General features: G+C 39.5%; 1 protein-coding gene across 7 annotated transcripts in view; it reads left to right on the top strand.

The window, feature by feature from the left end:
* Positions 1-12451, top strand: part of PSD3 (pleckstrin and Sec7 domain containing 3) — a 555746-nt gene that overhangs the window by 273616 nt on the left and 269679 nt on the right. For 5 of the 7 annotated variants that reach the window (XM_007961788.3, XM_007961789.3, XM_007961791.3 and 2 more), the window contains 2 exons: positions 11089-11283; positions 11385-11465. In XM_007961788.3, the coding sequence (XP_007959979.2) occupies positions 11089-11283; positions 11385-11465 (276 nt within the window). Of the gene's footprint in view, positions 1-949; positions 969-7141; positions 7253-11088; positions 11284-11384; positions 11466-12451 lie in introns of those variants that run through there. The other 2 variants (XM_073017967.1, XM_007961792.3) reach the window with 2 other exon arrangements.

Genomic DNA, 12451 nt, shown 5'->3' with positions numbered 1-12451 from the left:
CAGAGAAACAGCAATGCCTGTGCTATAGGACAGTGGAAAAGGTGTCGTAAGAATTTGAAGGGGCTGGGCGCAGTGGCTCTCTCTTGTAATCCCAGCACTCTGGGAGGCTGAGGTGGACGGATCACTTGAAGCCAGGAGATTGAGACCAACCTGGCCAACATGGTGAAACCCCATCTCTACTAAAAATACAAAAAAATCAGCCAGGCGTGATGGTGCATACCTGTAATCCCAGCTACTCGGGAGTCTGAGGCAGGAGGATGGCTTGAACCCTGGAGGTGGGATTGCAGTGAGCTGAGATCACACCACTGTACTCCAGCCTGGGTCGACAGAGCGAGACTCTATCCCCCCCCCCCCCGCCCCCACTCCCCCAAAAAAAGGAATTTGAAGAAAGGGCAGAATGTACCTATAGAGATGGTAAAATTTGGACATAATATAACTATAGAAAATATCTGTTCAGCCTCTTGTATCCCAGAAGATAGAAGAGAAGAGAAAAGGGAGTGGGAGCAATGGGAGGCCAGAACTTCTCTCATGTCCCCTGGCTAAATTGTAGCATTTATTACCTAATCAAGAAAGGAGAGTATTTGATCAAACTAAATTCATATGTGTAAGTATGTTTTGCCTGTGTGCTAGACAGGAAACGAGTATTCTAAGGACTAGTGGTGTAGTTACCCAACTCTTTAACATAAACACTAAACAAACTGTTTAAGATATGAAAATTGTAGTTCTTATCCACATAAAGAGTGTCTTCTTCTTATCTATTGCCAGTTAAGTTAGTCAAAGGTCCTGCAGTCCTTCCCTGGCCAGTCCCGGACCACCTTCTGCCGGCTGCTTCGTATCTTCTTTTGCTGCCCAGCTTCCGATGTCTAGTGCATATACACTGATACTAATTCAACCTGACAAAAATGCGGACAGAAGAGAATGTCCAATGGCATCTTAAGAACACTCCAGAGAAATGAGTCGGTTAGACTGTAAGTGAGTCACTCTTCCTTTCTTGTCCACCGGAATTGGGGCTCACTGATCCTACTTTGCACAAAGAAGCTTCTATGCAAATAACGAGCGTACACATGTGTTTGCATCATTTTTAAAACTTTTATTTCTAAAGCTGGATATCCAGTAAGTTTCTTTGCAAATTATTCGTTTGAAATGGTTGTAATATGGGTTTATTAACCTTGACTTGATAATATTGCACATATCACATTCTCATGTGAGAGCTATCCCACAAGAGCAGCAACTTAGTATAGGGAAGAAAAAAAAAAAAAAAAACTAAAACAACAGAAAGTGAAAACCCACATCATGCCCCTAGAAATGTTTGAACCCCTTCATGGGCGAAAAGTACAGTTGTTATGTTGGAAGCCAGTGCCTCAGGAGCGAATGCAGACTCCCCGCTCATACGGTGAGTTTGGGTCTGTTTCCATGGCACTGCCTTGCACGTGGGTGCCCTCTGCTGGAATACTGAAGGCAAGACTGAGAAAAAGGAGTGAGACTTGAAAGGTATGCTGTGGGTGGGGTTGGGGGCAGAATCTTTATGTGATGCTTTACTAAAATTTTTTATTGGTGAAGACCAAAGTTTGTCTTCTGTGCTGTACAGAGAAATAGCTGTTAGGAGTTATAATAATGAGGTTTTGTGTGTTTCCTTTATAAAGAGTTAAATGTTGAAAACAGGTTCATTTGAGGCATTTCTCCTGAAGTATTCCTAGTGGGCACTAACTAACATTTGTATGGAGATTTATATTTAATAAAGTGCTGTCATGTATTATCTCATGTCATCATCATAACCTTAATGATGCTGGTGGTGGTGACGAAGACGCATCTGGTGACAGGAGCAGACGTTTATTGTTTACCGTGTGCCAGACATCTTACGTGCCAAGCATCGTACATGAATCTTCTCATCTGATCTTCATAACAGCTTGTAAATATGATACTATTATGTGTTTTATAGCTAAAAACCTTAAGGTTTACAGAGAATAATGACCTTACGTACCTAACGTCCCACAGCTGGTGACCACAGGAGCCAGTGTTTGAACTTGGTCTGAACTTGGTCTGACTGGAGTTCTCCAACAGATGAGTGCTTTTGGCATCTTCTAAATTAATAATCATTACTTACTGGCAAACTGAACACTCACAGGTAGACTTTCTTTAACGAATGAAGAGAGACCCCCGGATTCTTCCGCTGTGGTCGAATTCAAATGAATACACTGCTGTTAGACATATTTCTTTGGCACACTTTGGTGCTTTTTGGTCATACTGAGCAAATTCTAGCCTCTCCCAGGTGATTCCCTTCACCAACATAAGGGTGACTACTTCACCTCTACTGAGTTCTTGCAGATAGGGAATGGTTGCTCTTGCTACCAGACAGCTCTGCCTGGTTAACCTGTGGGCACCTTGTACCTACCGTTCCTTTGAACCAAACTCCTGGTCTTCCACAAGTGCTCGTTTCTTTCCATGTGCACACACTGTTACCCATTCCCTCTTCTTCCTTTTGTGTTCATTCTCCTGTTTGGTGGCATCGCCTTCCACCAGGATTAGTCTTGCACCCACTCTCTGAACACAGCTCCATGCACGTCTTAAGCCACTCACCCTGTTCTTCCATTTTACCTTCTAAATAGCTTTCAGAGGAGGCTTTTCCTTCATATTCACTCAGACTCGCAGTTTGGTTTCTCGTCACTTGACCATACTATTCGGATACCTTTTGTAGCTGGTTTTTCTGTCTTCAGTTTTGTCTCCTTGCAGTTTTCCCTCCACACGACAAGCAAAACTGATCTTACCAATACCCAGGCCTGATTATTATTCCCTTCTTTAGATCTGTAGTGGCTTCCCGTGTGTTAGATGGGTAACTCAAAGCTCCGACAGTGCATTAAGATCATCTTGGTCCTTAAACAGAAGAATGCCAGGGCCCACCGCAGGCCAGCGACTGAGAATTGCCTGCAGTGCGCCCTGGCACGTGTCTTTGCTGAAATCTCCACGTGTCCTCACATCCTACGTGGATAGCTAATGGATATCTCAAGGTGAATACATCAAAAATCTAACTTCTTTTTCCCACAACCTGTGCTAACTTTGGTCTTTCGTAACTTGGTCGATGGTAACCCCACCGTTGAAGTTGCTGAGGCCTAAAACTTAACTACTTTTCTCTCAGCCTCCCAAAGGACCAGTCGGCAGGTCCTCCGGGACCTACAGCCCCTGCTCCCGCCCAAGCTAGCTCCTCCCTGACACATACGGCACCCCTTGACTGGTCACCCTGCTTGCACTCCTCCAGTCTATTTTCAAAGCAATACTTAGAGTGACCCTTTCAAAATACAAATTAATCTTAGATCTTCACTCAGAACCCTTCAGTATTAACCATTTCACTCGGAGCAAAAACCCCAGTCTCCATAGTGGCCCAGGAGGCCTTTGAACCACAAAGTCATTCCCAAACTCTGCAGAGGTGTCCCAGGGCATTGCAGTGACCTCACAGGTGTTTCTTAGGATATCTAAAATTTCAAGGGAAACACAGCTCCTCTCATCATCTGTCAAACACCATGTGAATGACTAGTTCAGTGTCAACATCAGATTGTGCTATATTCCTTTTGATGACATAGCTTTCAGCTGGATTTTCACCAGTCGTTGTGATAAAAATTAAGTGCTTTGAGAAAATGAGTGGCAATGTCCAGTCTGATCGGAGATTTAGGAAGTCATATGGCCCAGAGGTACACACATCCATTAGTAAGCGATCGTGGTTATTTAATAATAAAAATAATATTTCTTTCAACTTATATGTATTTTTTCAAATGACTGAATTGTTGGGTCCAAACTTAATAAATTTGTACACTATTATTCTGTTACTAAATGGAATATATTTCCTTTGGCCTTGGAGTGTCATAAAAAACTTACACATTAAAGACTCTGAATGGAGAAAATGTGGGAACCTCCACCCCACAAGCCCATTGCTCTATGGGTATTCTCTGTTCACTGCCTCTGCTCCAGCCACGCTGGTGTTCTTGCTTGCTCTCACACGTCTAACATGCTCCAGCCTCTGGGCCTTCTCTGGGCCTGGAGTGCTGTTATTTTATCATAGTGCCAAGGCTAATCTCTTCTACGTCTTCCTCAACTCGTGTCTTCTCCATGAGGTATCTCATGACCACTTTGTAGAAAAATGTTTCTACCCTCATCCCCAATTTAGGGTTCCTCTTCTCTATTTGCTCTATTTTTTTTCCAGAGCAAACGTCATCTTCTAATATGTAGAGTTTACTTATTATAAGTATTTATTTTTAGCTCCCCTCCCCACCCAGGGTAGAAGTTTTTAATTCTGTTTTGGTTACTGTAGTCTACCAAGCACTTAAAATATCTGGCACATTATAGGGAATTAAATACTTATTCATTGAATCAATGAAGACAGACATACGAGGGGATGACTGGTAGGAGCAAAATGGATAGTAGTGAAGCTTATAAAAGTAGTATAGCATTGGAGTCTCACTGACCATGTCCAGCTCCTTGCCTCAGTTTTCCCATCTGTAAAATGGCTTACCCTATTGCCTGTTTCATAAGACTGACAATTCAATCCCTAGGAGGCAGCCCAGAGTCTGCCACATAGTAAGTGTCTAACCATTGGTAACCTATTAGGTTCACGGCACCACGGCAGGTGCTATGGCTGTTCTGAATAACTTCGCATTTACGTTTCTTTGAGAATTAGGTGATGTACCCTCTCCACAGTGCCTAGGAAATAAATGCCATAGATAATGATGGCCAAAATGATTTTCCTTTCCCTTTTCGGAGATAATTTATGATATAGGGTTTTACTTATTTTTTGCTTATGGTGTACTCAGTCTTGACTTTCAGCCCTGAAAGCTGCGCGTTTGTACTGGCCCTCTTGTCTGTTGGTTCCAGTCCTCTGTGTTTCCGTGTCATCAGCCTGAAGAATGGCAAAGGGGTCATGTTGTTCCCACTGGTCCTTTTATTCCACTTGCAACTGAAGTCATTTCTTCTCCTTGAGATTCTTCTAATTTGCCTTTGCCTAACTTACGTATAAAAGTCAACTCGACTTAGGTGGCTGTTGTTATTTTCTATGTACAACGCTCGGGGTACACTTTATACATACAGGGTGGTGCAGGGAGCTGTGACACCTTAGCCTAACTTGTTTTTTGGTCCTGGTTTCATTACCACAATTACATAAAAATTTAAAGAATTTTTAAATTTAAAATTAAAGTATACTATTGCCTGTATGAAATGGGCAATAGTATACTGTTTATTAAAGTTCTGGGAAAAACTGACAGTAAAACAGCATACTATTGAGTATATTGTTTTATACAGGCAATAGTATGCTACTGATGTCAGTTGTATTCCAGAACTTTCCAGGATTAGCTACAGTGAATTGGAAAATTAGTGCCACATACCATTACTGATAGCATAGCATGGAAGACCATGGAAGAAGTAGATATGGCAGATGGCTGGGTTCTTGCATTCTCTTAGCAGACGGCTGTTGAGTACCTTCAGCTGCCCCTTGTGTTGAGGATTCGAACTGGAATTCAAGACAGTGGTAGATGAAACCGATGAGATTTTTAAAAGGTAGCGCTAAGAGTCCACAGAATTTGGAATGGTGGGGTTGGGGGTAATGAGAGTGGCAAAGGGAGGTCGGGTGCAGTGGCTCACACCTGTAATCCCAGCACTTTGGGAGGCCGAGGCGGGTGGATCACCTGAGGTCAGGAATTCAAGACCAGTCTGGCCAACATGGTGAAACCCCGTCTCTACAAAAATACAAAAATTAGCCGGATGTGGTGGCAGACGCCTGTAATCCCAGCTACTCGGGAGATTGAGGCTGGGAGATTTGCTTGAATCTGGGAGGCGGAGGTTACAGTGAGCTGAGACCACGCCAGTGCACTCTAGCCTGGGTGATAGAATGAGACTCTGTCTCAAAAAAAAAAAAAAAAAAAAAAAAAGCAAAAGGAACAACATACGTAAAAGGCATTGTATTTGTGTGGCTCAAGTAGGAGGGAAATAGTAGAGGACAAGTCAAAAAGAGAAATTGGGGTCAGCTTGGGAAGGGCCTTAGGACATGCTACAGAATATAGCTCTTGTGTAGGATTTGTGTAAAGTGGCCACATTATCACATTGGTGGTACCATGCAGGTCAAGAGAGAAGGATGAAAACACAGAAGAGGGTGTGTGTGTGTTTTTTTGTATTTAGAGGACATTAGAGAAGAATCAGTAGATTATAGGCAACAAAGTCTTGATAAAACTGGAGAAAAATAGTAGGAATAAAATCACAGAAACAAGTGAAAAAATCGAGAAGGATTCTGATTGTGAATAAGCTACCAGTTGACAATCATGGAACACCATTATTGGAACTTATTCTTTAAATAAAGTTTAGAAAAAAACATTTCAGGAAGTTTTGTCAAATAAAATATAAGATGCCTAGTTAAAGTTGAATTTCAGATAAACATGAATAATATTTTAGTATAAGTATGTTCCGTGCAGTATTTGGGACATACTTATAGTAGACACTGTTTTTTGATGTGAAATTCAAATTTAATTGGGTACCCTGTTTTTATTTGGAAAATCTGCCAATCTTAGTATGATTCAAAAGGTTGTGAGAAGGCCTGGTGATCAGACTCAATGATCTGGTCCTTCATTTGATGATGGAGTGTTTTGATGAGAGAATATTACCATGTTCACTTGGAGGTCAGAAGTAAAGGCCCCAGGAAAGCATTTTCTGGAACACAGGGAGAAGCTTTTGGGGAAGTCTCTTACACATTTAAGTGACTGGTAGGGATTTATTTATTTACAATCTTACTAGGTTGTCAAGTGATTTGATCAAGAAAAATAGGGAAAATAATACTGAACTATAGAAAAGAGAAAATCCAAACTGTAGAAAACATCTAATGCTCAACAGACTAGAGCTGCCATGCCTTGTGTATTCAAGGAAACAAAATGGGGTGTTATCCCCTCTGAGAGGGATCGCTGAGTCGGCTTTATCAAGTGTGAGCGAGACTGGGCTCACTGTTTCTTATGTTCTTGATAGACAGTGGCCCTTGTGTTCTGGCTCCTGTTTTTATTAGAACTGTAAAAACATTACAAAAACCCAAACAATGAACACTCAGCTGAGAATGTGAGGTCATAGCAGTGTGACCTCACAGGGAGTCAGGTTCTTGGAAGGCTGTGAGGCTCCGCAAACACTGAACTTGGGAGCTGAAGAATACTGGACGGGGCTTCAGAGAGGAAGGATGGTCCAGGCACACCCCAGGGGTTGTGATGGGCTCTTCTTGGTGTCTGTATGGTTGCTGGTAAGTTTGTATTGCCATCGTATTGTCAAGCTTTCTGATTTAAAACGAGCAATTTCGGTTCTTGTTCAAATAATCTCCTAAGTTGTGAAAAGGATAGAATGAAGCCATCTAGGGACAGGGATATTTATCCTTTGTTCTTTATTTTCTCCTTTTACTGAAGCCTTTTTGAAGAAGATCCAGAAAGTCCTACACACACAGATATTGCAATTACATCGTTTTGGTGAATGTGAAGAAAATTAGGTGAAATCACCTGGACTGGGCAGCATAGTAGAAAAGGGGCATATATGGAGGATAAGTAACATGAGGAATGGAATGATTTTGAGCAGTAAATTTTTAAAATGTGTTATTAGAATGAGAACTTGTATTTGAACAAAACTGGGCCAGTATTATATATGTGGTATAAGTACATTGTTTGCACAGAATGATTAAATAAATGCCATGAATTTTCCCTGGGAAGTGAGCAGTAAGTAGTGGTTTAATTAAGAAGAAAATCCTTTCTTTGACATTTGTTTTTACTACATGATAGGAACAGCACGCATGGAAACACAACTCCAAGGGTTTTGTTTTGTGTGTAATTATAAAAAGTACTTGATGGTAATTAACATAGTTCTTGGAATAAATATTTTACATTTCTTTCACTTGTATGGGAAAACACAAAGTAACCGTGAAGAAATTTCAACTATGAGTTTTCTCATAGGTTATACTGTCGATAATGATTATTCAATTTCCTGATGGGATAGATTTCACAAAACTGAATGGTAGTGTTAAGTCTCTTTTTAAAAAAATTTTTTACGTCATAGTTTGGGGGGTCTCACTGTGTTGTCCAGGCTGGTCTCAAACTGCTGGGCTAAAGCAGGTCTCCTGCCTTGGCTTCCCAATGTGCAGGGATTACAGGTTTGAGCCAGCACACCCAGCCATGTAATGTTAAGTCTGTAATGGAAGATGTGGGATGAAAAAGATCATGCATTTAAAAATGCATTTTCATGGAGATTTTATCGTAATGAAGCAGTTTAATTTAACTGGTGGGTGTGTCTGTTGGGAAACTGTTCAGGGTGTTGAGAGTTACCATACATCTTAGTTTTCCTGGGTCAGTTCCAGTGATTGTCTGCTGTTCTGCCATTGATATTGACTGTGGTTTGGTATTTTACTTAGAGTTTTAATAAGTGAACTATTACCACTAATAGCTATGGTGAAATAAGTCGGCATGGGTTTGGTAGACCTAGCTTTGTATTCCCAACTTCTCCCATGGTGTCATCTGGGATTGTGTCATTGACGATTTTACACAGTTGACTCTAAAAGACTCTCTCTCTTTTCCCTATTCTTAGAGCTTCATTTCAAGGGCAGGAAGTCGGGTGCTTGCTGATAAAGTGTGCTTGGAGAAGAGTTGCTAGGGACAGTCAACTCCTTCTAATCCTGTGGTGGTTGAAGGGAGTATGAGACTCTGCAGTTACTTGTTATACCAGCTGGTTGTCCAGGAGCCCTGGCTGCTTTCTCAGTGACCTTGAAGCATAAGGCCAGCGCTTCCTTGGTAGAGCAGTGGGAAAAGGGAACTTGTAAATGCGGTAGAATAAGTGACAAGATAGAGCAGTTCTGCTTAGAAATGCATTTATTTTTGCTACAATGGTTTTTGTCATTTAGTGATATAAGTTTACAACTTATTTTTTAGATTCAGATTTTTGAAAACATAACACCTTTGAGATCATTGAAATACTATATCACTTACTATATTAAAGTATAAAATCGGGTGGTTTGGGCATATTCAGAGTTGTTTAGTCATTACCACTGTCTTAAGGATGCCTTCATCACCCCAAAAGAAAAAATGCCCATTAGCAGTACTACTTTTTTTTTTATTGATAATGCTTTCTTTATTTTGTAACGATTATAATAGCATGTTTCCCCTTTAGAGTGTCCTGGTTTAGACAGTAAATGGTTATTCTGCTTAGTGCAAGCCTAGTTAAAGAACTATGGGATAGAGCAAGGGCAGATAAACTCCAATCCATGGGCACAGTTCTGCCCAACCTGGAATGGCTCTTAGGTTTTTTAAGGTTGTGACAAAACAACAACAGCAAAGCAGCATGTGTGACAGGGGCCACATGTGGCCTGCAAGTCTACGATATTTATGATTTGGTCCATTATGGAAAAATTCTGACCACCCTTGGTTTAGCATCTGTGGTAAGTGTGTTCGAAGGCCGTTTAAGCACATTTTATCATGAGCATGTCTTACTTCCAAGTTAAGATAAAGATTTGGAAATTAGTGTATCCTCATTAGTTTCAGTGTTACAAATACATGGGAACCATCTATAGCTGACCACAGGCTGTAGTCTTTAAGCCCTATCTAGGGCCAAGTTCACAATGTGTTGCCTGTGGAGCTTTCTTCCTTCAGTAGCTTTGTGAGATCAAAATTATGGTACACTAATTACTACAACGTTATTTTTCTTTTTCACTGCGTTGATATCATATGGTACAAAAACAGCAGTGGGGGTCTTAGCAGAATTTCAGGCAGTGGCACCAGACTCTTCCAGTCATTGTATTCTCCACTGTCATGTGCTCAAAATGAAATTAAAGGCCAGTTTCACCTTTTAAAAACAATCCTTAATGAAACCAGTACAGTTTGTTTATTTCATTTCAATGCTTGAGTTCATGTCTTTTAATTTTGTGTGTGATGAAATGGGAATAAAGCACTTCTGTTCCTGATAGTCTCCGGGAAAAACATTCATCTGTCATTTAAGTTGAGGTTAAAAAATAGTCACTTTTTAAATTAAATGTCATTTTTCCTTGAGAGAATGACAAACTATGGTTATTGGCAAACATTTTCTTGAAAATGGAGTAAGTCTATTACTTTAAGGAAAACGACTGATAATATTTTTAGCAAATGATTACCTTTGAGCTTTGGAACAAACGTTGTAATTTTGGAAAACTTGTATCTGCCACTGAAGGTTTGGCAGCTTCCCAATATTTAGACTTTTCCTTAATCATGACATTAGTGAATGTGATTTTTTTTTTAAGGTTATATAATGAAATGTGTCAACACATGTTTTGCAAATAACCAATGTGTGTGTTATAAAATCATTGTTGGTTAAAAGATCCATTCAAAGTATAAGATAGATTTTAATATAAGAGTACAAAAAGTTAATTGACACAAATTTAGATTCCATATTGCAAGTAAGAATATCCTTTAAGAAACTACCACTTACCTCATTTTGGTGTTATATCAAAAAAGAATATCCACAGTTATCTGAAAAAGATATTAACATATTTCTTTTTTTTAACGAAAGATGAGTGAGGGCAGATTGTCTCAATGTGCTTCAACCAAAATAATATATTGTTACTGGTTGAATATAGAAATGGCTGTTAGAGTCCAACTGTCCTCTACTAAGCCAGCCATTAAAGAAATTTGTGTTTAAAAAAACGGTGAAACACTATGATTTGTGTCACTAAATTTTATATTCTTTTGGAAAACATAGTTGTATCTTTATAATATTTGTTATATATAACAGATTTATTTTTAAGTGAGTTAAAAATGTTTCTATTTTCATTACTACTATGGTAAATATCAGTAGGTATAACCCACATTAGGGGAAGCTCTATGGAATCCTTCTAAGAATGTAAAGTCTAGAGACCAAAAAGTTTGGGAACTGCTTGCCTAAGATTTTGGCAGTCTTTTCTTTAGTTCTTAAAAATATGGTAACTGAAACTACTTTTATGAATATTTAAACATAAAATGATCTCATCTAAGATAGTGTAGCCAAACTAAAAGAAACTATCAATATTTCATCAGATATTTTCCTTTTTGCCATATAAGAAATATCTATTATTTTCTCTATCAATTATCATAGCAATGCTGGGGTGAAAACAACACGGCTAGAAGCTCATTCCGAAATGGGGAGCACTGAAATTTTGGAAAAGGAGACCCCAGGAAATCTCAGTAATGGTACCAGCAGCAATGTGGAAGCAGCGAAAAGGTTGGCCAAACGCCTTTACCATCTGGACAGATTCAAAAGATCGGATGTTGCAAAACACCTTGGCAAGAAGTACGTTCTGACCCATTGCTGGAATCTGAATTCTCTCCTGTTTTGTGTGTGTTTTAAATAGTTTACCTTTCAATAACCAAGTCTGTTCTGTTTTCTTATAGCAATGAATTTAGCAAACTAGTTGCCGAAGAATATCTGAAGTTTTTTGATTTTACAGGAATGACGCTGGATCAGTCACTCAGGTATGACTAAGCCTCACTGCTGCTCTTCATTACCTTCAAATGATTAGTTCTTAGAGGAGAAAGTAATGCCTTCTAGCTAGAATCTTATTTTTTTTCTTAAACCTCCAGCTATAGGTGGAGTATTCCTTCTCCAAAATGTTTGGGACCAGAAGTGTTGTGGATTGTGGATTTTGGGTGTTTTCAGGTTTAGGGATGTTTGTGTTATACTTACCCAGTTGAACATCCCAAATCTGAAAATCTGAAATGCTTCAGGAGCGTTTCCTTGGAGCCTTATTTCAGCACTGAAAAGTGTTACAGATTTTGGAGCATCTCTGACTTTGAAGCAGTTTGGATTTCTGGTTTTCTGGTTTGGGATGTTTAACTTGTACTTTGTGAACTTAGCTAAAATTGTATTATAGATTTTAAACACAGCAAAGAGTAAGAAAAATGTATGCATTTAACGAAATGACACATGAACTGATATTCTGCACCTAATGGGAGGCCTGAGTTCAGATGGTAAACAATTGGTAGCATAGCAAATCTGGATAAAAAATGTCATCTGTAGGAGTTTTTCTGTTTTTCATATTTTTATTGTGGTAGAATACAGATAGCATAAAACCTATCATCTTACCAATTGTCAGGTATACAGTGAATGGCATTAAAAACAATCATAATGTTGTCCAGCCATCACCACCATCCATCTCCATGATTCTCTTCTTGTAAAACTGAAGCTCCATACTCATTAAACAAGGATTTTTTTTCCTTCCCCTCCTTTCCCCCTGCCCCTGGCGAACACTATTCTACTTCTCTTTTCGATTATTTTATCTACTCTAATGTTGTAAATGGACATAAATATTATTTGCCTTCTTGTGATTCATTTAACTTAGCATAATGTCTTCAAGGTTCGTTTCTGTAGTGTATGTCAGAATTTCTTTCCATTCTAAGGCTGAGTAATAGCCCATTATGGGGAATATATAAATACCACCATTAGCTTCGAGAGACACTTG

The sequence above is a fragment of the Chlorocebus sabaeus genome, chromosome 8 (genome assembly GCF_047675955.1).
Source record: "Chlorocebus sabaeus isolate Y175 chromosome 8, mChlSab1.0.hap1, whole genome shotgun sequence".
Classification (NCBI taxonomy): Eukaryota; Metazoa; Chordata; class Mammalia; order Primates; family Cercopithecidae; genus Chlorocebus; species Chlorocebus sabaeus.
Note: the sequence above shows the minus strand (reverse complement) of the source record. Positions and strands in the feature narration are given on the sequence as shown.